This window comes from Pituophis catenifer, unplaced genomic scaffold, assembly GCF_029215685.1.
Source record: "Pituophis catenifer annectens isolate HBS135680 unplaced genomic scaffold, rPitCat1.0.hap2 SCAF_1, whole genome shotgun sequence".
NCBI lineage: Eukaryota > Metazoa > Chordata > Lepidosauria > Squamata > Colubridae > Pituophis > Pituophis catenifer.
Window position 1 is genome coordinate 24,678,232 of NW_027256881.1, and position 24,888 is coordinate 24,703,119.

The 24,888-nt window shown below is 40.0% G+C and overlaps 1 protein-coding gene across 1 annotated transcript in view; it reads left to right on the forward strand.

The window, feature by feature from the left end:
- Positions 1-2,801: 2,801 nt before the first annotated feature.
- Positions 2,802-24,888, forward strand: part of ELP3 (elongator acetyltransferase complex subunit 3) — a 104,161-nt gene continuing 82,074 nt past the window's right edge. The window contains exons 1-7 of the mRNA XM_070947157.1: positions 2,802-3,014; positions 5,123-5,222; positions 6,211-6,349; positions 6,920-6,990; positions 7,991-8,054; positions 9,548-9,616; positions 12,010-12,164. Of these exons, the coding sequence (XP_070803258.1) occupies positions 2,996-3,014; positions 5,123-5,222; positions 6,211-6,349; positions 6,920-6,990; positions 7,991-8,054; positions 9,548-9,616; positions 12,010-12,164 (617 nt within the window). The 5' untranslated portion in view covers positions 2,802-2,995. The remainder of the gene's footprint in view (positions 3,015-5,122; positions 5,223-6,210; positions 6,350-6,919; positions 6,991-7,990; positions 8,055-9,547; positions 9,617-12,009; positions 12,165-24,888) is intronic.

Here is a 24,888-nt window from a genome sequence, read left to right on the forward strand (position 1 = left end):
AAATTAATGAGTAGTTATGATTGGCCTCTCCTCTCCCCTTCTCTCCCTCAGGCTAGCCCCACAGAAGCCTCTCCTCTCCCCTTCTCTTCCTCAGGCTGGCCCCACAAAAGCCTCTCCTCTCCCTCAGGCTGACTCCACAGAAGCCTCTCTTATCCTACCCCCTTCTCTCCCTCAGACTGGCCCCATAGATCCTCTCCTCTCCCCTTCTGTCCTTCAGGCTGGTCCCATAGATCCTCTCCTCTCCTCTCCCCTTCTCTCCATAAGGCTTGCCCCACAGAAGCCTGTTCTATGCTATCCCATTCTCTCCAGAGTTATTTTCAAGTTGGGAGGGGGAGTAGAACATCTAACTAATTAGCATCAGAGCGTGTTATAATAATATAGGAAATACTAATGCTCTGATGGTCAGTTCGAAAAATCCTTTTCTAGTGAGCACCTAGAAGCCAAGAGGAACATACGTGGCAAATTTCAAGTTTGTAGGCTTTACGGTTCTGGAGATTTCGTGATTAATGCGTGAGTGGTTTTCACTTTTATATATATAGATCAGGGGTAAAATGCTCCCGGTTCGGACCGGATCGCCCGATCTGGTAGCGATGGAGGCGGGTGGTTCAGAGAACTGGTAGAAAAAATCCCTGCCCCCCCCCCATGCCCAGCTGAGCCGCACAATCATCAGAGGCTTTTTTTTACTTTTAAAAGCATTTTTTCTACAACCTCTTCGGCCGAAAAAATGCTTTTAAAAGTAAAAAAAAAAAGCCTCTGATGATTGTGCGGCTCAGCTGGGATCGCCAAAGGCTTTTAAAAGAAAAAAACCCTTTTTTTCTTTTAAATGCCTCTGACGATCCAAGCTGAGTTTTTTAAAAAGCCTCTGCTGATCAGGCAACTCAGCTGGGATCATCAGAGCCTTTTGAAAACATTTTTTTACAACCTCTTCGCCGAAGAGGTTGTAGAAAAAATGGTTTTAAAAGTAAAAAAAAAAAAAATTAGCTATGCCCACCCAGTCACATTACCTCCCCAAGCCACGCCCACAGAACTGCTAGTAACAAATTTTAGATTTCACCACTGATACAGATTGTCTGCAAAGCTAATTGTTGTTACTCAGCCATTGACTTCATTGGACCCAAGTAATGCCCTTGCTATATGCTTTGATTACTGAAAGAAAGCAATTTTTTCTTCTTTGGTTTTGGATCCTGAGCAGTAAACAGTCAGTATGGCTGACTGAAAGTGTCCAATTTCAGTTTATGTCAATTTGGTAATGCCCAAAATGTCAATGTATAGTTCATGCATTCCATGTCTCACCCTGTTTAGCTTTCCTTTGTTCATGCTTCTTTGTTCCATGTTCCCACTGTAATTCAATCTTGTAGTTTTGAATTATTTTTTTTCCTGCACGGTCACATCAGCAACTAGAGAACCAGACTTAATCTGGTCATGGCATACCATTAGTACTCCAAAAGATCATCTTTCTGAGTAGAATTAATGTATCTGGGGGCCCATCATCCAGCACTATCATCAATCACTTCATATTTTTATACACATTTTTTTCTGGTAAAATATAGGGGTGGCTTATCATTGCCTTCTCCTGTGCAGTATGAAATGAACTTTCTCACTATCATTCAAATGATCATCTGCCTTCAACATTTTTCTACATCTCTGCTGTTCAATATAGTTTGCTAGTTTTAGCTGGGAGCCGGGATGACTTTCAATGACTCGAATGACCCTTCAGGGATTATATATATACTCTTGGCATGCATTCCCAGCATTCTTTACCCAGCCCTGCAAGAACCACCATCACCATCATGTCTGTGGAGATTCTCAGTCATCCAGGACATGATTGTCCCAAAAGTGCTTTTTCAAGAGGCAACTGGGCTTTGTTTTTCCTTGAAAATGTTTCGCTTCTCATCCACGAAGCTTTTGGATGAGAAACAAAACGTCATCAAGGAAAAACAAAGTCCAGCTGCCTCTTGAAAGTATCCTACTGTCGCCATTTATTTGTACTCATTTCATGTGCTCATGTCCATCTTTATACTTATACCTGTTATCTCGTACATGTTTGACAAACTAACAAAGTAAAGTAAAGTAAAGTAAAGTAAAATAAAATAAAATAAAATAAAATAAAATAAAATCTTTGGGACACCACCACGAGGCAATGTAAGCAGGACTCATTAAATGTTTGTCATACGCTATTATGAGAATTCCAAACATTGTCGGTTTTTAGTAAAGAATGATTAAATAAAACATGCAAACCGTGTCTACTAAAAGTAGCGAACCTTGCTGGAAAAAAAGCAATCGCCTATGATCCTACGAGTTAATCTCTTTGAAGTCAAGAGGGCTGATTTAGGATCACTTAAAACGGCGGTTCTCTACGTGCTTACTCGACCTGAAGAGATACCAGATCCGACCTGCAAAAACCCTTAAAATTCCTAGATGGCAGCCAAGTTACAACTTTCTGCTTCCTCCTGCCATCCGGCCTCCGGCTTTTGCAGTACGTAGCATAGGTAAAGGCCATAAGGAAGAGATAGGGAGATAGGGGACGATGGCCCTTTTATGACTTGTGGACTTCCACTCCCAGAATTCCTGAGCCATCCAGAAGGAATTCTGGGAGTTGAAGTTCACAAGTCATAAAAAGGCCATTTTCCATTCTCCCCCACCCCCCACTCCTGCCATAAGGCGTCAATACGCGCCTTTGGCTCCGGCTGCAGCGGAAATATCGTCAGTCCGAAGAGGCGGGACGTCTCGCGCTCTTACCAATCCCTTCTCCTCGTGCGCGTGCTTGACTCTTGACAATCTCGCTCAGAAAAAAAAATAACTGCCTTCTGTTCCTTACTCGGTTCCCGGTATTTCTTTTTTGTTGTTGTTTTGCGGCACTGTCGTGAAGGAAAGAAAAAAAGAGAGATTTGCCTAGAGCGGCATAACAGAAGCTCCTTGCTTGACGGCCGGCGAGAAGAAACGGGGAGGGGAGGGCTTGAGAAATCGTGTCGTTGTCGCCAGGGGGACCTTCGCCATGAGGCAGAAAAAGAAAGGTAGAAAGGGGACGGGACAGAAGGGATATTGATGTGAAGCCTCCTAAAATAGATGCCCTCCAGAGGCATTGGATCGGGGTGTGGGGCCGCGCTATTTGGGTATTCTGGGAAATGTAGTCCCACTACAGCTGGAACGCCTCAAGATAGGACAGTCTCATGTCTCACACCCATAGGAAGTTGCGACTGAGGTGGCTTTTAAATATGATAGCAATAGCACTTAGATCAGAGGTCTTCAAACTTGGCAGCTTTAAGACTTGTGGACTTCAACTCCCAGAATTCTCCAGCCAGCAACTTGGCAGCTTTAAGACTTGTGGACTTCAACTCCCAGAATTCTCCAGCCAGCAACTTGGCAGCTTTAAGACTTGTGGACTTCAACTCCCAGAATTCTCCAGCCAGCAACTTGGCAGCTTTAAGACTTGTGGACTTCAACTCCCAGAATTCTCCAGGCAGCATAGCTGCCTGGAGAATTCTGGGAGTTGAAGTCCACAAGTCTTAAAGCCGCCAAGTTTGAAGACCTCTGACTTAGACTTATATACCGCTTTATAGCCCTCTCTAAGTGGTTTACAGAGTCGGCATCATTAGCACAAAAAGGAGTAATTTCATCATGAAATTGCTTGTTGAGTGTTCAGAGACTTGAAGGGTTCCCTCTCTTCAGCGTAGGAATCCAGGTTAAAGCATCCCAAGGAGAGAACTGTCTGTTTTCCACCCGAACACATCCACTGAAGGGAAAACCACCACACTCAATCACAATCTGCCCTCCCGTAATTTAAATCTATGTTCCCATTGATCCTTGCTCTCTGAGGCGGTAGAGAATCTGCTTTCGGGTGTTTAACAATGGTGGTATATCCTGTTAAGCTCGAGGTTTCTTTTACTCAAGACTTATTCCCAGTTCCTTCTGTCTCTCTTCATAATTTGGGTGTGTGTGTCCCTTTCAATGTGATTTCTGATCTGGACAAGTTCCTGCAGTTTTTTAGGCCAGGATTTTCAAAACTGGGTTGTCATTCCCTGCTTCTTAGAGCTGAAAGGGAGTGATTGGCTCAACGTCACTCAGCTGACTTTGCGCCTAAAGTAGGATTAGAACTCATGGTCTCCCGATTTCTGCCTACTGCCTTAACCATTACACTAAACTGACTCTCGTCTTACTTTATTTCTAATCTTCTGATCATTCTTGCTGCTTTTCTCTAATTTGTTCCACTTGGCCTTAATCCATACTATGTGGTGTCCCAAACATAGTATTGATGGTAGGATCTGATCAAAGCAAAATGGAATGGCTACTTTCTGTCATTTGGAAATTATACTTCTGTTACGTTGATGCTGCCTCAAATTGCATTTATATTCTTTTGCAGCCCAATTACATTGTTGGTTTAGTTTATAATCTGTTTCTTGGCCTGGTAGGACAAATATCACCTTTGCTATCTGTGCATTTGATTTTTTTCCCCTTAGGGAAGAACTTACCTCTTTTAAACTTAATTCTGTAACTTTTGTCCACTTCTCTAAAATACAAGGCTATTTTCAGTTTCCTGCATCTTCTCCTCCAAAGCATTATTGAAAGGATTGAAAAGTATAGGGTCAAAGTTTGAACCCCATGGTACCCACTCAATGTCAGTTCAGTTTGATAAAACATTAATAAATGCTTTTTGAGTATGATTTTCCAATAAGCTAGGTGTCTTATTTAATTGCCATATCCTCCGGTCTATGACTATTCTGTGTGAATAGAAAAGTGTTTCTTAGAAAAGAATAAACTTTTAGGGAAAAATATAGTTCCTCCAAGAACTCTTTCTCTATTACCTTCTTTCTTGGAGTCTTCAAACATCCTTGAGGAAAGTTAACTAAAGGAGACCTAATAGTTTTCACTTCATCCTCTGCAGTATGTACTACAGTTATCTTCTGCCCTATTACCTGAAGGCAGCATTTCCTCAAGAGAGCACTGCAGATGCCACATTGATTAGTACTAAAGGCACTTGTGTTCTGTGACTCAGGTGAATAGGCTTTGGGCTTTGAGAGAAAAGAAAGGCTATTCTGTCTGAGAGAGCACATGTCAGTTTACATTTGTATGTGAGAAATTACTTTTGCACAGACTCTTTCATAACCTTTTACTTCTATTTTAGGAGAGATCAGCCGAGCAGAACTCATGATGATGACTATAGCTGATGTCATCAAACAACTCATCGACGCCCATGACGAGGGCAAAGATGTGAACTTAAACAAGTGAGTTGTATTCTATTTCTTCTTTGCTCTTCAACATTTTATTGTTTCTGTCTTCCCCACTTTTTATGGGAAAGGCAATGCCCTGTAAAAGGTTTGTATTTGAGGTTGTAGAAAGCATACTATAGCAAACAACACTAGATTGGAGAGACCCTGGTCGAATGCTAGTGTATCAGATTTTAGTGAATAGCAAAAGATAATTGGAGATAGGCTGTTCTACAGACCTCTATGTCATGAGCAGCTCTTTAGTTGACCACCAACACCTTCGGCTGCACCCAAAAATCCACTGGCAACCAAAGCAGCTTGTGGAGTACCAGATGTTTAGGCATATAGTGAGGTATATACATCAGTACTTGTGCCACTGCATTCTGAGTTCTGCATTCAGAAGACTACAGCTTCTGTGTTAACCTCAAAGACAACCCCCACATACAGAGCAATGCCACCCCATCCAGAATCAATAATAGACTTTCAGATCTAGGCAATCCGAAATCCTTAGCCACTCAGTCTTGCTCGGTTGAGCTTAAGTCTGTTTCTCTCCATCCAGAACCTAAGATGCTGAGATAGAAGCTTAAGAGCATCATTTGACCAGCCCAAAGATTAAATAAGTGCAATAACTGATATCTAACTCCTTGCCGATAGCCTCACCCAGTGGCTTTATGTAGATATTGAATAGGATCAGAGAGAGAATAAAATCATGAGACATCATCCAAAGGCAAGGATATAGGGTTGGAGCTCTTCCCTCCTATTAGTAGCAACCTTTTTTGTACCTGTTGTAGTATACTCCAATGTAATTGTATTGAAGAAAGACATATATAATAGAAACAACCTGAAGCTTTTCGGTTATTATTGACCATAGCATTAACAATTTCTTGCCAAGGCAAGTTTAAATATTGATGTGAACTGATGTGAGCTGAAATCCAAATCATCTGGAGAGCATCAGGTTGCCTCTCCCTATTATATAGCCTCTAAGTAGCATGGCTTTCAATTTCAGGATTAAAACAAGGACGGCTGCCAAGTATGGCCTTTCAGCACAGCCACGCCTGGTTGACATCATTGCTGCTGTTCCCCCTCAGTACCGCAAAGTGCTGGTTCCTAAGTTGAAAGCAAAACCCATTCGAACTGCTAGTGGGGTAAGTGTTTGTTTGTTTGTTTTTCATGCACAAAGTCCCAGAGTCAATGACCTTGGAGGGCCAGGGTGGGCGTGGTCAGCTCAATGTCACTCCTGTGGTGGGCCAAGCTCTCTGCCAGTGAAAACGGACTCTCGAGCTCTGTTTCGGCTGCGATGGCCTCCTGCAACTTTCTGCCAGCAAAAACTGAGCTCTAGAGGGCTGCACGCAGCCCTCCCAAGCTCTGTTTTCATTGGCAGAGACACTGTGGGCTGGTCCTTTGCTGTTTCCAGAGTGGCCCTGGACCAAAGTGGTCCTGCGGGCCAGATTTAAGCATCCAGTCCCCGGGCCTTGAGTTTGACACCCCTGGTCTAAGGTGATAGATACACTTTGAAAAACAATGCTTGTAAAATTGTAGTTACAGCTTCCTTTGGTGATTTTCAGGAAAAGTTAACAAAGTGATTAGGGAATAGGTTCAGGATGTTCTGAACAGAACAGTTGTTTTACCCCTTCCTTCCTTGTGGATTGATGTATTTGCTATATACAAAAAGACCAGATATTTAATAACTTCTCTGCAACATTCCTTTCTTTCAGATTGCTGTTGTGGCAGTAATGTGCAAACCACACAGATGTCCACATATTAATTTCACAGGAAACATATGTGTGTGAGTATGCCTAATAACATGTCAGAATATCTTAAATACCTAGCCAAAACATATAGGAATGCATTAAAATATTCAGCTTCATCTAAAAATAAATTCCTAATAATTGTAAACATGTTCTTAAAATAATAGAGAGGCTATGCCCTTTCTTTAGACTCATCTAAAATGAGGCTTGCATACATGTGTTATTTTTATATAATTATGGTACCTGTTTTTTAATGATATACCGGTAGGTGCAAAACTTTTCAGGCAAATGGCTGAAGTTGGCATTTGATAGTGTAATAAGAGTATTCTAAAAAGATGATGTAGCCTAAATGTAACATTATTTTCATGTCAATTTATAAACTTGAAGGAACTCCAGCCATCTTTTAGGAAATAAAAATACTGAGTAACTGCAATTCAGTGCTTTTTTTTTTTTGATAAATGTGCTCTGATGATGCATTTTTGCAGGAAGTTTTTTTTTAAATAATATGGGCCTAGGACTTCAACCATGATTTGTGGAGTAGGGAACAATTTACATATAGATTTGGTTTGCACATTATATTAAACAATGGCTTTTCTAATAACTAACTGGCCCAGTGCCAAAGAAACTACATAATGCTGTAGCATAATACAGCCATAGATTTTTCTAGCAACACTCATTATCAACTTAGTCTTTCAGGAAACAATGTTGGGACTGGTTTTTCTAGTACATCTGAGGTCCCAAGCCACTCTTTGAACTGGAAGATCTCTGGTTCAGTTTTTTCTTCTGTCTTGGAGTCGATCGGTATCCTACTGTAAATTGAATTCCTTTCCTTGCACTGCATCCTAGGGGCTGGATCTATTTAGGCCAATAGCCTGCTTCCTACAGGGATAACTTTGAAAGTTCATTGAAACAGTTCCTTTGCCTTCAAACATCTGCTATTCATTTAAATGTACACAGTTTATGGGTTGCCAACCCTTGTTTTTAATAATATACTTAACCTCTAGTTATGATTTCATTTTTTTTCTTGAAAAAATGCAGATACTGTCCTGGAGGGCCTGATTCTGACTTTGAATATTCAACACAATCTTACACTGGATATGAGGTACTGCTCTCATGGACCTGTTGGTCCTATTTCAGGAAAAAACAATAAATTTACTATAAACCAGAATATCAGAAATATTAGGGGAGGACCAGTTTATTTTACATTCATAGAATATTGATGGGTTTGGATTTTTTTTCTTTTCTTTCAATATTTCACAACTGGACTTCTATCTGGTAATTATTAGTCTCAAGTGTGAGATGGTCATTCTCGAGATAATATTTTAGAAATTAAGTTAGAAATGAAGAGATGGTTGGGGGTACAGGTAAGTATACCCTCTACATTGTTATACTGACACTGTTAGATTCATATAACAGCTTCCTCAACCCAATGTTGTCCTGGAGTATGTTGGATTTCAGCTCCCCTAATTCTCATCCAGAATGGACAATGCATATGGAGGACCGAAGTTCAAGATAGAAGTTAAATATATTACATTTGTGAAGTAATATATTAAGACTTTTCTAAACTGTGTCTCCAAAAGTGGTCCATTACATCTCCCATAGGTTTCAAGTAACATAGCCACTAAGAGTGGTCTGTTTTTAAAAAGACTTAGCTTTTTATTAAATTGATAGCTGACTCAATCTGGCTATTTGCTGAAGTCTGATATATGAACTAGAAGCAACTTTTAAGAAAGTGTGTTATATTGAGTTAGATACCTTTCCCCCTAACTCCTTAACCTATTCATCTAGCATACCCTCCCCCCAATACTGTACTTTGGATTGCTTTGAAAATGGAGATTGTATAAAATTATTATATAATCACTCTATTAGATGGAGATTTATTTATGAAATGCCATTTGGACAGCATCTGTGAAATTGATTTGCATTTCATATTAAAATTAAATTCAGCTCTTAGAGTTGTTAAGCTCAAATCAGATACATACAACACATACTACTTTCCAAAGCCAAGGATGAGGTTTCTAGAACTTTTCTGGACATTGCTACTTAAGTGTCAAATGTGATAGAATTAATTATTAAATAAAAGAATGGTCATCTTGTTTGCAGCATGTCATTTATATTTACATTACATAAATTTTAATTATATACTGAACCTGTTAACTTTTTTTTATATGCTGAGCATCATTTTTTTAGCAAGATTAAGTGATCCTCAGTCCACTAAAAGCTATATACTTAAAATTTGACAGTACAGTACAGTTAGGAATTTGGATTTGATCAAGTCAGTATCGACTCTTAACAAAGACATAAGATTTTCTCAATCTGTCCTTAACCTAAGAGTTCAAGTCTACACGGAGTACCGTTCAACACTGTGACTGAGTCCATCCAATTTGCTAATGGTTGTTCTCTTCTTTTTCCTTCCACCTGTCCCAGCATTAGAAGTTTCTACATACAGCTAAGTCCTTACATAATTGATCTGGAGTACTATAAGATAATTTGAGCTTGATCATTTGTCCCTGGAGTGAGAGGAGTTTCAATTATAGACGCTTTAAAACAACCTTGCTAGTTGTTTCTAAGGAATATTATTTTGATTTCTTTTAGCCAACATCTATGAGAGCCATACGTGCCAGATATGATCCTTATCTCCAGACCAGACACCGAGTTGAACAAGTAAGGATTTGTTATGGTGGAAAAATGTGATGATGGTGGGATAAAAATAAAGCAATCTAGTTCTTTGTAGCTAAATGTGAAGCTTAGTCTACAACTATGTCCATGATCTTATTTATTAAAACCAATTTAGCATTCATGGAGATTATCCAATTGGCAAAAGATTGTTTCACATAGGAAAAGCATCAGTAAAAATGAAAACTGAACCAAAAGGAAAATATGCTGATTGCCAAATGGTTACGGTAAGGCAAAGCTGGATCTGAAGTTTTGCGCCCAAAGCATTTAAGAAACTTTTCCCTTTTCCCCACCTTTCCCCTAGTTATCTTTAACTGTCCAATTATATTCAAACAAATTGTTTCGTAACAGTCCCTGGCTTGGCAGGCTGGATGGCATCACATTCCATTGCATGAACTTGGAACTGCCAGCGGCTCTCACATGGCACAAATAGTAGTTTCAATTCCCCTTTATCCCATCCTCCCTTCTACCTCCCCTTCGGCTCCCTCCCCCCCATTGATTATGGCAGACTGGCATTTGGCAAAGCATGGCTATAGCAGGATGGCAGTCCTGACAATTACTTTTAGCTACTGCAGCAAATCGTTTGTCTAAAGATCAGGGTTAAATTAAAAACTTCTACTAAACGTTATTCATTGAGAAGGTTACAATGTATTCAAGAGGGACAGAGATCCCACTAATATGACCTATATTGCTTGGACTTCATAAATTAACATCAACTTCTTGAATGGTGACCTGCAGAGCTCTTATGCTACATGTTAAGCATAATTCTCCACCATGTTATTTCATTCAAAAAGTTGTGTTATACTGAGTTAGACCATTTATTTTTTTTAGCCAAAGGTCATTTATCACCTGCCAACAACTCTCTTACAAGTTGAGAAAGTAGTCTTCCTCTACAATAGGGGTGTCAAACTCGTGGGCCTCAGCCCGGATGCATCACATGCTGGTCACGCCCACTCCCAGTTTAGCGAAGGGGGCAAAAGTCATGATACATCATGTGACAATGCCGTGACAACACCAGTTTGACACCCCTGCTCTACAAGTTTCCAAATACTATTCAAAATAAATTATTATTATTTTTATTTATTATTTATTGAATTTATATACCGCCCTTCTCCCCGAAGGGACTCAGGGCGGTGAACAGCCGAAAATTAAAATAACATACAATATAAAAGTTAAGATAACTAAAAATAAATTAAATTAATCGGCCTCCCAATTTAAAACCCCAAGCTATACAATTAAAAACTAACCCATAAAACCTATTCAGGCCAGGCCAAATAAATGAATAAATATAGATTTTATTAAAACATTGGTGTAGGGAAAGCAAGAGTACTCTAAATATTCTACCCTATCCTTTCATACTCCTGGAATATCCTAGAACCATGATGGCGAACCTATGGCACACGTGCCACAGGTGGCACACGGAGCCATATTAGTGGGCACACCAGCTCAGCTCTGGGGCGCATGCGCGTGCCGGCCAACTGATTTTCGGGCCTTCTGGGCCCACCAGAAGTAGGGAAACAGGCTGTTTCCTGCCTCTGGAGGGCCTGGGGGCGGGGTGGGGAAGGCCCGTTTTTCTTTCTTACCTGGCTCCAGATCCTCTCTGTGTATCTGGGAAGGGCGAAAACAGCCTTTCCCACTCCCTTGGAGGCCCTACGGAGGCTGAAAGGGCCCATTTCCCGACTCCCGGTGGGACAGGAAGTGACTTTTTTTCCTGTCCCCAGCCTCCAGAGACTCCTAGAGACTCCTAGAGAGGTTCTGGAGGCCTGGGACAGCAAAAAATGTCACTTCCTGTCCCACTGAGAGTTGGGAAATGGGCCCTTTCAGTCTCCGTAGGGTCTCCAAGGGAGTGGGAAAGGCTGTTTTTGCCCTTCCCAGATACACAGAGAGGATCTGGAACCAGGTAAGAAAGAAAAACGGGCCTACCAGGCCATCATGTGCCAGGAGCAGGGGGGGAGGGGGAGGGGGTTGCGCACGCATGCGCGTGGGCACGTGCACGCGCGACCCTCCCCCGCCCCCCCCCCTCTCCTGGCACGCGATGGCAAAACGGTTAGCCATCACTGTCATAGAACATTAATGGCCAGAGATTAAGGAGAGGTATAACATAGGCATTAGTTGAACTCCAGGGATGAGAATTCCAAACTTGGAGGACTATTAAGAAAGAGGGCTTGTGAGTTAAGTGGATTGCTCAATATAAGTTTGTTGCTTGATGTTGAAGGACACTTGATGAGGAATCTAAAATAAAACTGCAATACTATAATGCTTGTTTTATACAAAGCTGTGAAGTAACTTCACCTGAAATATTTTACAGTGTTTTGATAATCAGACTTAAAAATACATGGTAGATTTTGGCATGGTTCAAAAGACTGATCTTATTTTTACAGCTGAAGCAGCTGGGCCACAGCATCGACAAAGTGGAATTCATTGTGATGGGTGGAACGTTCATGGCTCTTCCAGAAGAATACAGAGATTACTTTATCCGTAATTTGCATGATGCTTTATCAGGCCATACATCTAACAATGTAGCAGAAGCAGTCAAGTAAGTATCTTATGCAGCAGATACTTTGGGGCATCAATTAGTTTTCTATGTTAATTTGTTTATTGTACCTGAGAGTTGCATCATATGGATGTTCACAGTGAAAATTACCCTGGTGATTTTCTGGTGAAGTTTAAAATATTTTGAAAAAAATATTGTAAAAATCATTAAGACCAACAGTGATAACAGTGACTGACTATGGAAGCTGCTGAACTGTTAGCTTAAAAAGGATCAAGAGCTCGTACAGAAGTCTGTTCCTGCTGACTAATTCAGTTTCCTTGTCTGTACCATTGCTTATTCAAGAGGGAGAATGAGAATGGATTCTCAGCAGATAAAAATAGCCAAATAATTAGGTAAGGTTAGCATGTACCCAAGAAATCTTAGGTATGTGACCTTTATGATAATATAACAAAAATGTGGATCTTGCTACCAGCATTGGCCTCAACAGTTAAAAAGTAACCAATGTATTGCTCATTTTAAAATAAAACCAAAGGAAAATTGAATTAATTAAAGGCCATCTTGAGTGATTTTTATCTTGGGTAAATTGGTAGAAAGCTGCGTTAGCTTTAGTGACTATTATAACATCTCTTGAAGATGGATCAATATATATTTTATAGAGGTAAAGCAAACTAGCTGTCTAGAATTGCTTTTGATTATGTCCTTCACCAAGTACTTCTGAATGAATATATCTGTGGGTAACTTCATGGAATAATAATAAGCAGCAAAGTATAGACTAAATAGATAAAATTTATTAATTTCCATAGCTGAGGAACTTTTTTTAAAAGGGACGGTTGGGTTTTTAAGGAGTTGGTAAGTGATTTGAAGTTGATGGTGAGTAGTGGTGCAGTCCAGTTGGTTAATGATGCCTAAGTAAAATATAAAACATTAAGAAATTCTGAAAAATCCCTAGAAAGTCTAAGCATTCCAATCTTTCATACAATTTGAAGGGCACATACATAAGACATCCCTGCTTTCATCCTTGACCAAATAAGAGGTTCATGGATATTAGTGAGATTCGTAAGATAAGAGGAATTCAGGTCTCTGCCTTTGAAGTCAAAATAAATATTGTTGTATCTTAAAACTCATAAACTTTTGTGAAACACAACTGTAAAACTATGTGAAGTGGATACAATGTTCATTCTAGAATCTTAAAAATTTCTTTCCTCTGGAGGGCAGCAGATACTTAAAATAGTTTGTTAGAAAATTTTTTCCACTTTACCACTTGATTTCCCAGAGTTGCTCTTCAGGTGTGACTTGACAGTCATAAGTTAAATAGAAAAAGTATTACATGGGAAGGAATCCATAACTTTAGCTCTTTCTCAGACTATTGAGCTGGCATGCTGCCAGCAGGGGTCTGATGTTCATTAATCTTTCTTGAAGGCTCTTGCTTGAAACACTCAAATTGACAATTAGCTTGTGTATGTATTCAGACAACTATATACAGAAAATCTATAGATGTGCACCTATTGCATGGAGTGTGTTTCCACTATCAACTCTGGCATGTCCAAGAATGCATATGAAGGTTAACAAAGTCACTGCTTATTAACATAGACTAGGTTTCTCCAGTCTAGTGCTTCTGGATTTGTTGGATCACATCTTCCCTAAACCCTATACAATCTAGGTTGGCATAACCGTACATGATAACGATACCTCTATCAAGGAACTATTAACTCAGACAAGCAAGCTAACAGTAAACAGCAGCCCAGTCAAGGAACCACCAAGACCACTCCCACCAACACTGACAGGGCAAGCCACTAGTATATAAAAGAAGAGCAAACTCCTCTCCCTTTTAGCACTGATGATGTTACCTAGTTTGGTAATGAGATGTCTGTAAGAAAACAACCAAGCTTAGAGAGTATAAGGGACCTTACAATTCAACCTGAGCTACAAATATTCTCTTCTATTGATAATAGCAAGCTAGCTAGAATAATCTGTTTCCTACACAGTATTTCTGCATTTCAACAATCAAATGATTGTTGTATGTTATTTTACATAGTTTTGTGGTTGCTTTTCTTATATTTTAAAATCCATACTCTCTTGTAGAGGTGTGTGCATATCTATACATAAGAAAACCATTAGTCAGAAACATAGTTGTCATCTTACAGCTGAAATCCCATTGGAGGAAAGGCAGACAGCAGGTAATGATGAAAATAGATGAATGTTTTAATCATGATTGACATGTCCTCTTACAATGTAAGATATTAAGACATATTGGCAAGCTATAATCTGGGAGGGGTGTTGTCCTGGTTTATTATAGAATGTGAATGTACCTAATTACATATTATTCAACATACCATGGTTAAACAAAGTTAGTCCAAAGTGCTGAAGCAATCATTATTAATTAAATTGGATAAGTCCTCTATAGCTTGATCCCTTCAATAAGCAGGGATATGGTAGCACATTTTCAGACTAAGGTTTTCTCATTTCGTTGAAGCATAAGATTTGTGAGCTATAGCTCACTTCATCAGATGCAATGGAGTGGCTAGATTGATGTCAGATTTAAATTGGAATAAGTCAGAGGGGTATTGCTGGTCAATTGGGTGAAAAATTGCTTGTGTATTATCACCCTTTCATTATATTGCATCCAATGAAGAGAGCCATAGCTTACAAAAGCTTATACCTCTTAATAAAATTTGTTAATTTGAAAGATGCTACTAGCCTTCTTCTGATATTGAGCTACCATAGACTAATGCTGCTCTCTTCCTACAATATCTGATCCCTTCATTGATCAAAATATCCTACCAGTATAAAAAGATTGTGGGAGTTCCTTTTGGTAACTGCCAAAAGAAAGTCCCACAGCTTTTCTCAACGTGGCTCCATAAATGTACTGTTTTACTTTAAATGTCATGTATACAGTACCGATCGCCAGTGTAGTATAGTAGTGAAGGCATTAAAGATAGTTCAAGTGCCCACTCAGTTGCAGAGGTCAGTGGTGACTTTGGGCTAGTCATATTCTCTCAGGTCAACACATCACACTGAATTGTTGCAAAGATTAAATTTGGAGAGACTTTCCCATATATACTGTGTTGTGTTTTCATGTTCAAAGAGCTACTCGGTAGAACAGAGTTGAGGAAACATTTTGTTAAATGTCTTTAATCATTAATTTACTTTATAAGGCGAGCTGATTGAAAGTAATTTAAAATGCTTTCAGAATAAAATGTCACTTGGGACCAATACAATAATAGGGAAGATGCATATATTTCCTGGAGAAACTTCAAGGCTATTTTAGATGCTGGGGTAGTGAGTTTTTTTTGGAGCGGGCAGTGTCTGTTTAGTTCAGTGATGTCACATGTGTCCAAGACAACATGCTACAATATTTCGGGGTGACATACCAACATTCACCAACATCCAACAAGTTGGTTTTTTTTTAAGCATGCCATCGTCTCGTGTGACTTTTGGAAGCTGCAAGAGAATGGGATATGCTCTCACATGGGCACTGGAGCCTCAAAAGTTGTACAGGAATTGGACATGTGAGAATGGGGAATGCTTTTACATGTTTTTCAGAGGCTGCAGAGAGCATGTGAGAATGGGATGTTTTTCTGGGGCAGCATTTGAACCCTCCCAAAATTTCAGGAGAACAGGGTGTGTTTTGGGGTGGTTTTTGGAGGCTGAGGAGGCCATAAAAGAAAAAGCAGTCTTCAAAGCCACTTCAAGAACAAAGGCCTTGTGCAACCCAGAGCAGCTTCAGGTAGGCCACAAGGACCTGTCAACAGAAAGAGAGCACCACCTGAATGAAAGTGGCGTGCAGTAGATCCATGCGGGCAATTGTACAAATCCCAAAGGATTGTGCACATTTTGAATGACATCAGTGATGCTAGGAGTTAAGTTGCGGCCTCTTCTCGTGTGTGTGTGTGTGTGTGTGTGTGAGAGAGAGAGAGAGAGAGAGAGAGAGAGAGAGAGAGAGAGAGAGAGAACATATCAGCAATGTGAAGTTAAAACATTTAACAAATGTTTCACATGCTGAGCCGAAAGGTTCACCAACACTGGTCTAGCTGATATGCCTGACTTTTTTCTCCTGAAGGATCCATGGAATATGTAGAGGTAGTCCTTGATTTATAGTCATAAATGGGACCGGAACTTCCATCACTAAGTGATGCAATCATTAAGTAAGTCATCGAGTGACGCCACTGGATTATTATTTTTTTTGCCGTAGTAATTAAACAAATCATGGGGTGTTAAGCAAATCCATCTTCCTCCATTGATTTTGCTTGTCAGAAGCCAGCTGGAAAGGTTGTAAATCATGATCACAGAACTCAGGACTCTGCAATCATAATAAAAACCTGGTTGCCAAGCACCTGAATTGCAATTATGCGACTCAAGGGACACTGCGACGGTCGAACGTCATTTCTTTCAGCCCCGTCATAACTTCAAACATTTGTTAAATAAATGGTTATAACTTGAGGACTACCTGTAAAGTGCACTAATGTGCTTTTTTGTAACATATTATATAAGGGCAGCAAACTTCTATTTCATTATTATCTTAACTGAACTAATTGATAAAGCATAAATGTCATCCCGATTGCTAGAAATACTTTTCTAAAATACTTGAGTATAAAATGGGTGTCAAACTCGTGTCATCACGTTGTCACCTAACGTATCATGACTTCCCCCCCTTTGCTAAAATGGGAGTGGGCGTGGCCAAGGCATGATAAATCTGACCTGCGGGCCGCGAGTTTGACACCCCTGGTATAAAAGTTTGCAACTAGAATTAACAAAAGTGGCCTTAAGCAAGGAAATTGCTTAATCAGCATATAGTTATGCATGTCTATTAATGTATCAAACAATGTAAACATTTCTCTTTTTCTCTAACACAGTTTCCATGATAATTTTAAAAAACTTTCACGGAAGCTTAAGTAATTTAAACAAATATCTTTCAATACTATTTTGGAAGATTGGATCTCAGGTGGCACTATAAGGGTACGGTAGGATTTTTAGAACGGCATCAAAGGAGAAAAGCAGCCTCTGCACCTTCACCTGCATTTAACTAATATTTCTTTCACCTTCCCTTTAGTACAGCTAGGGATGATGGGGGGTTGTGAGTCAACACAGCTGGAGAGAAATTCTGAGAAGACTATTCTAGAGAGCATTAAAGCAGCCTCTGTCCTTTGGAAGTCCCATACGCACTTGGTATCCAAGCCTTTAAATGTACATTGTCTCCAATGAATGGCCAATCAATTGTCTACTACACTGAATGAAGCTGGAAAGTCTCCTGATAATCCAGCTCCTTATAGAATCAAGTTCTATGCCCACAATAAAAATCTTTTTAGTCCATGGGGTTCCTACATGGCCACGTATTGCTGGCCTTTTACAGAAAAATTCCAGCAGAAGCAAGCATGTTTCCCAGAAGGCATTGCATGAAGGAGCCTCAGTGTTTGGGAGAACAGAACCAGCCACTGACCCAATCACAAGGGCTTTTCTCTTTCTAAAAAAGCCTGGCAAGGCTGATGAGAAGTTGTTGTTTTTTTTTAATTTTATCTCTTGAGAACATTGAGGCCACTAAGGGGATTTCAATAGGCTTTCCAGATCCCTATCAAACAAGGCCCAGCTGGCGATTGAATGATTACATGGATAAGGCAGAGGGCGTCACATCTGTGGGAGGACAGCTGTCTGCATGGCAATCGTCACTCTGCCGTGACTTGATTTTGTTCTTTAGAGAAAGGGTTTCACTTCTAAATGTTGAAACACAGAATTCTGTGGGAAAGCGGGTAGGAGGGGAAGAGAAAGGGATTTGAACAGGAGCACATACCCTGTTTCCCCCATAATAAGACATCCCCTGATAATAAACCCAATTGGGCTTTTGAGTGCATGGCAATAAGGCCAAGCACTTATTTCAGAGTTCAAAAAAATATAAGACAGGGTCTTATTTTCGGGGAAACACGGGTAGATGAACGTAACTTTTTAGATGAAAATAAACTGGGATTTCTTTATCTTACTTTTTCTTCTGACTCATTTAGGAGATGGAGGAAATGTTCGCCAAAACTAATCCGTTCTGACTCACGATTTAAAAACCTGAGTGAAGTCCAAGAAAGTTTAACTTGGCCATGAAGTTGTTAGTAACTTTTGGCAGAGAAAAGAGAAAGATAAGACCTTTAATTATGTGTCTTTTGAACAGGCTTAAAGAATTTTAAACAAATTGGAGTAGAAGCAAGCTGGCAGAAGACAGACGGGGGAGGAGTGCTTTTTATCCTTATCCTGCCAATGGGAAGAGCGCAGGGTTCTCGTTTTACCTGCCAGAGATTTAATTTTGCATTGTGCAACTTTATGAACGTAATGCAGTCAGTTATTTTTATTTGGAAAATAAAATTTATATTGTGACTTGTACTTTGGCTGAATTTGAAGACTCGCATTGATTTATTATTCTAGAGGCAGTCACAGTGCCAGTGGCTCTTTAAAATAGTTTCAGTCTGTTAGTTGCTCCCCGTTTCATTTTTTATGGTTATTAAATGGAAATCAGATAATAAGGTATTATGACAAACTCTAGTATCTGCCAAGCAGTTTTTTAGACAATGAGGTATGCTGTGATTTAGTATTTTATAAACTATTGGTAATAGACCATTTTATTTTCTCTGAATTAAAATTAGAGAAGTATTTCAGTATTGCAGACATATTGCCATTCAGAACCCAAAATGGTGTTTTAGAATGATCTGCATTATATTATTACTTTGCAGAGGAATGTATACATAAACTTAAAGAAGGAATAGATGATCAGCTAAGGCAAAATAAGAGATGAAATCCTGGGAAAGGAGAAAGTGTGAGAAAGAAACTGAAAATAACTCCGCCTTGAGTCTTTTTGGTATAAGAGAGGGTAGGAGGAATCATCAACAGACTTTCAGATTTTTATTCCAACAATAAAGTAACTACTGTAATTCTTGTCTGTTTCCTGATCTGGCCTACCTCATGATTCCAACTGTCCATTTGTGATCACCTTGGTTTTTGCAAAGTCTTGCTATATTTGTGAAAATTAGACGCATGAAAGCTTTTTGTTCAAAGGAAGATTGAATTGTTGAGGTATCCAATATCATGGTGAGATGACGTTTCAAGGCACCTCTAAAATCCGTAGAGTGCTATCAATTCTGTGTTACTGAAGTATTTGCAGAAGCCCCCAAAAGTTATAATTTAAATCTTTTTCCAGCTTCTGCTTACAACAGCTTTTTCCAGCTCATGGCCCTTCCCTAGAGCACCGAATAGCAGTTCCCATCTTTCTTCAACTACTGTGGCTAACAGCCCTCTCAGAATCACTAATTCTGAGGCACTAACTGCTTGAACTCATGTCTACTTCTTTTTCAACATGGGGATAAATTTAAAGAAGTTGGAAGAAGATCAGAAATCACTGCAGGTATAGGCTCAAGTCCTCCCTTTTTGTGTGCATGAGCATATTCTTTAAAGCAGAAAGCTTATCATTGATTAATTTATTCAGTTTTTATTGCCAGAGGCAAGCAATGTTTCTGAGTCAGTAGATCCGTTTAAAAATTTGAGAACATCTCTTTAACGCTTCTAGAATGCTTGCCTGTTAAATCCAGCCACAATCTTGTAAATTCACCATTTGAAGATATTAAAACATATTTTTTTTAATGTAAACCAAATGTATCATAAAAACCATCAAAATTTGACAATATAAATACCAACTGTAAAAACTTTTAAACAATAAAAGGTGGCAAAGATGATAAAGTTCATTTAACAGACGAGGAAATACTTTGCATCTTTAACATTCTGAAAGTCATCAAGAAAGAGGCAACTCTGAATTCTGTGATAAATCTGTTCTGAAGCAATGGCATTGAGAAGCAGTGCCTCCTGGCTTCAGTCTTTTTCTTTTCCTGGAAGTGGGAAACTATGAAGAGTTTCTCCCAGGATGATGTACAAATTGAGTTAACCTATCTAACCTCTTCACAAAGTTGCTACTTGACAGTTAAAAAAATTATCAGAAAGTAAAACAGTAAATTTACCATTCTTTCTAATCTCCAGAATGCTTTAGATCAGCGATCCCCAGCCTTTCTGGCTCTGTGGACCAGTGTTGGGGAGGGGAGAAGGGATGGTTTTGAGCACATATGCCGCTTGCACAAATCCAGCTTCATGTGCTTGTCTGCATCTTGCGCAGCCCAGTTCCCAAAAAACCACAGCCCAGTACCAGGCCACGGCTGAAGGGTTGGGGACCCCTGCTTCAGATTACTCAGATTCACTTTGGACATGGGAGAACAGATATGTACTCATTATTTTATGAATCGTGGAGCCCAGCTACATCCTTCTAAATAAATACGATACACTGTAATAGATTAATTTCTCATATTGCGGTGGTTCTCCTCCTTTCTCTCCGACCGGTGGCAGTCTGTGTTGGCAGGGGGGCAGAGGTCAACCGCGAGGCCCCTCATATGTGGGGTGCCACAAGGGTCAGTCTTCTCGCCCCTCTTATTCAACATTTATGTAAAGCCGCTGGGCGAGATTATCCGTGGTTTCGGGGTGAAGTACCACCAGTACGCTGAGACACCCAGCTGTACATCTCCACCCCGGACCACCCCAACGATGCCCTTGAAGTGATGTCCCAGTGCCTGGAGGCCGTGCGGATCTGGATGGGGAGAAACAGGCTCAGGCTCAACCCATCCAAGACCGAGTGGCTGTGGTTTCCGACGTCCCGATATAGTCAGTTGACGCCATCGCTGACTATTGGTGGCGAATCGCTGGCCCCCACGGAGAGGGCTCGCAACTTGGGCGTCCTCCTGGATTCACGGCTGTCTTTAGAAGAGCATTTGACGGCCGTGACCGGGAGGGTTTTTCATCAGGTTCGCCTGATTAGCCAGTTGCGTCCCTTTCTGGATTGGGACTCCTTACACACAGTCACTCATGCCCTCGTCATTTCCCGCCTGGACTATTGCAACACTCTCTACATGGGGCTCCCCTTAAGGAGCACCCCGAGGCTCCAACTGGCGCAGAGTGCGGTTGGGCGGGTGGTTATGGGAGCGACATGGCGCTCCCTTGTAACACCTTTCCTGCGCGAGCTGCACTGGCTCCCGGTGGTCTTCCGGGTGCGTTTCAAGGTTTTGGTTACCACCTTTAGAGCGTTCCATGGCTTAGGACCTGGCTACTTACGGGACCACCTACTACCACCAATAGCCTCCCACCGGCCAGTACGCTCTCATAGAGAGGGGCTCCTCCGGGTGCCGTCGGCCAAACAGTGTCGACTGGCGGCCCCCAGGTGGAGGGCCTTCTCTGTGGGGGCACCCACTATCTGGAACGAGCTCCCCCTGGAGATATGGAGGATCCCGGATCTGCGCACTTTCCGTTGCACTCTTAAGACCTTCCTATTCCAGCAAGCTGGCCTGGCCTAACCTTTTTCCCCTTTTCTTTTAAATTGAAAATTTTAAATCTGTTTTAAATTATTGGGATGTTTTAAATTTGTCTCGGGCCAAATTGTTTAATCTGGTTTTATTTCTGCTTTTAAATTTTGTATTTATGTATTTTATTTTGTGCCTGTTCACCGCCCTGAGTCCTTCGGGAGTAGGGCGGTATATAAATCTAATAAAACAAACAATAAAACAAAACAATATGATTTTCTAAAAAAAAAAATATTTAAAAGAATTTAATTTCCTCATTGGCATCTTATGTCTTTCGTTAATGTGAACCATATTAGGTGGCAAGGAGGGGTTGTTAAATTTCCTGAAAGCATAAATTAGCTGAGAATTTTCTTGATAGTGTATTTGTGCTCAGTATTACTTCCTCAACTATGAAATTGGAGAAGAGTCCAATGTCATTTCTTGTTACTCCCACTAGAATTCAGTGGATGTTTCCAGAGATGGCTATATCCATCTCAATTCTACAAGGTTTCTATTATACCCATCTCTGTTTTCAGTTTAAAACAAAGAAACCCAGAAAAACTAGTAGCCCCATTGACTCTGAGAAAATTCAGAAAGCATATGAGTCCAAAGGAGCTGGATGCCAATAAATATAAATAAATAATAAAATATTTTAGGACCAGTTCAATTTAACAAAATAGTGTAAACTTCTGGGAGTTTTTGGCAGATTTGATGATGGATGGATGTTTTCAAGAAGGTTTCATCACATAAGGTAGTTAAAAGTGTGTGGGAGAAGAGCATGAACGTAACTTGTGTTCAAATCATGTCTACTCTTGATTACAGTTTAAGATAGGTTGTGGGAAAAGTTTCTCACAATATAATGGATTAGTCATAGTTTGTTCCATGGATTCTCCCAAAATTCTGGAGAATAGATAAATAAGGTAAAGGTAAAGTTTCCCCTCACACATAGGTGCTAGTCGTTCCCGACTCTAGAGGATAGTGCTCATCTCCGTTTCAGAGCCAGCGCTGTCTGATGACAATTCCATGGTCATGTGACCAGCATGACTAAACGCCAAAGGCGCATGGAATGCTGTTACCTTCCCACCAAGGTGGTCCCTATTTTTCTACTTGCATTTTTACACGTTTTCGAACTGCTAGGTTGGCAGAAGCTGGGGCAAGTAACGGGAGCTCACTCTGTTATGCAGCGCTAGGGATTTGAACTGCCAAACTGCCGACCTTTCTGATCGACAAGCTCAGCATCTTAGCCATTGAGCCACCACAAAAACAAAATCTTAATTCCCCATTTTTTGGAAATACCAAACTCAGATACAAGCTCAGATCTGCTTCTCTCCCTAAGTAAAACAAATAGCCCTCTTGTTAAATGAAACTCAGTAGAGAGATGAACATTTATTTGAATGAATGCAAGATTAATATTAAATAATATTCTAAATGTTTCCTGAGTGTGAACCTTAGATTTTTCATTGTCTTGTGAGATAGTTTTCAATTTTCCCATATGAATTAATGCATGACATATCTTGGCAAAAAATAGGAATGAAAGAAAAAGCAGTGAAAGAAATGAGAAAAAGTATGATGACTGTGGGAAGAGAAAGTACATATCCTGTATGAAGAAGTATTAGAAGATTAATTTTCCAATATAATGAGAAAAAAATGGATGCCAGGAAACAGGCAAAAAAAAAATCAATATGTGGTATATACTACTCAGTGGAGTAACCATCAGGACTGGAGCTTTTCTTCTTTTTGTGATTTTAATGGAATCTATTATTTCCTGAAGAAATAAAGGTACAGCTAGAGAGGAAGTTTGATCATGTGTAATCTTTGGAAAAGCTATGTTACATAAGAATTGATTGGTTTCTTCCTCGGTTACATTTGAGTCAGTTTTATATAGTAACAGATAAAAAGTTTTTAAAAGTTGATTGATGAAGTTGTAACCATTGTATTCTTTATCCTGACTATCCTTAAGTAAGAAAAACAATAACATTTTGTTATAACTCTTTCAGTCAAGAGGCCAATGGTTTATTTTGTCTTTTCTTTCATTCCCAATGCTTGCTTTATATACTTCAATCACAATATACACTTAGCTGTTTAATCAGATTTATTAAAAGGTTAGAGAAAAGGCTTTTGATAAATGGATATTTAGCAAAATATTTTACTTTACTATTACACTAGGGTGTGATGATTTCTTAATTCTCTTGCTAACACGATAGGACAACGGTGCAGATGTTCCAGGCTAACAATGTTTTATATCTACATTAGGCTCCAGGAAGTGGCTAACATTCATGTGTCCATTTCTTTGTGAAAGCCACTGTATTTGCTCTTAAATTATATTATAAGGAATGCTTAAAAATTATACATAATTTCTACTTAAGTTAGAGTGACCATATACTTTATCATCTAGACCAGGTGTGTCAAACTCACGTCATCATGGCGGCGTCATGTGGCGTATCGGGACTTTTTTCCCCTTCGCTAAACCGGACATGGGTGTGGCCAGCAGGTGACACATCCGGCCCACAGGCCAGGAGTTTGACAGCCCTGATCTAGACCAAAAAACTTTTGGGAGTGAAAGGCGGTGCTCAAAATAATTAACATTCCTCCACGCAGGCTGGCTGTTTCTTGCATCTCATATGCTACAGCATACAGCAGAGCTGTCAAACTCCCAGTCCGCAGGCCGGATGCATCATGCGCTGGCCACACCCATGCCCGGTTTAGCAAAGGGGGAAAAAATCCCGATATGTCACGTGACCCCGCCGTGACACCCCTGGCATATAGCATGACCCACATCATGAGGTCATTTCCCATTTGGTTGTTAAGTGAGTCATTATGGGTCATTAAGGGAGGCATCACATGACCCATGACTTGTGAATTTACTGCTGACTTCTGCATTGACTTCTTTTCTGAAGCCAGTTATGAAGCATGCAAATAGCAATCAAGTGACCATAGGAGGCTGCGATGATTGTAAATTCCTGCAGATTGAGACGTGTCCAAATGTCGATTGTGACCATGGGGAAGCCATGATGATCGTAAATGTGAGAACTGGTCATAAAGTTATCTTTCCAGCACCATCATACCTTTCAACAATTGCTAAGCAGGGCAGTTGTTAAGCAACTGCCTTGATAATATAGTTAACGTAATGTTCAGTATGAGTCATTTTTTTAAATTATTGGGGTATCTACAGTATTATAAATCAGAAAAAAAGTGCAGCCTGAAAGCACTCACTCCATGGATTCAATCCTGCCTGATTACATGCTCACAACCTCCGCAAGAATATTCTGGAACTTGCCTCACAGTGTGACTGAACAGTGACCATTAAAGCAAGCTCTAGAAAACGCTCATCTATAATGGAGCTAGAAGAGAGAATACAAATATTTTCCAGGTGTGAACCTCGGTATTTTCTTAGTGGTCAAAAGACTTTGCTATACATCATA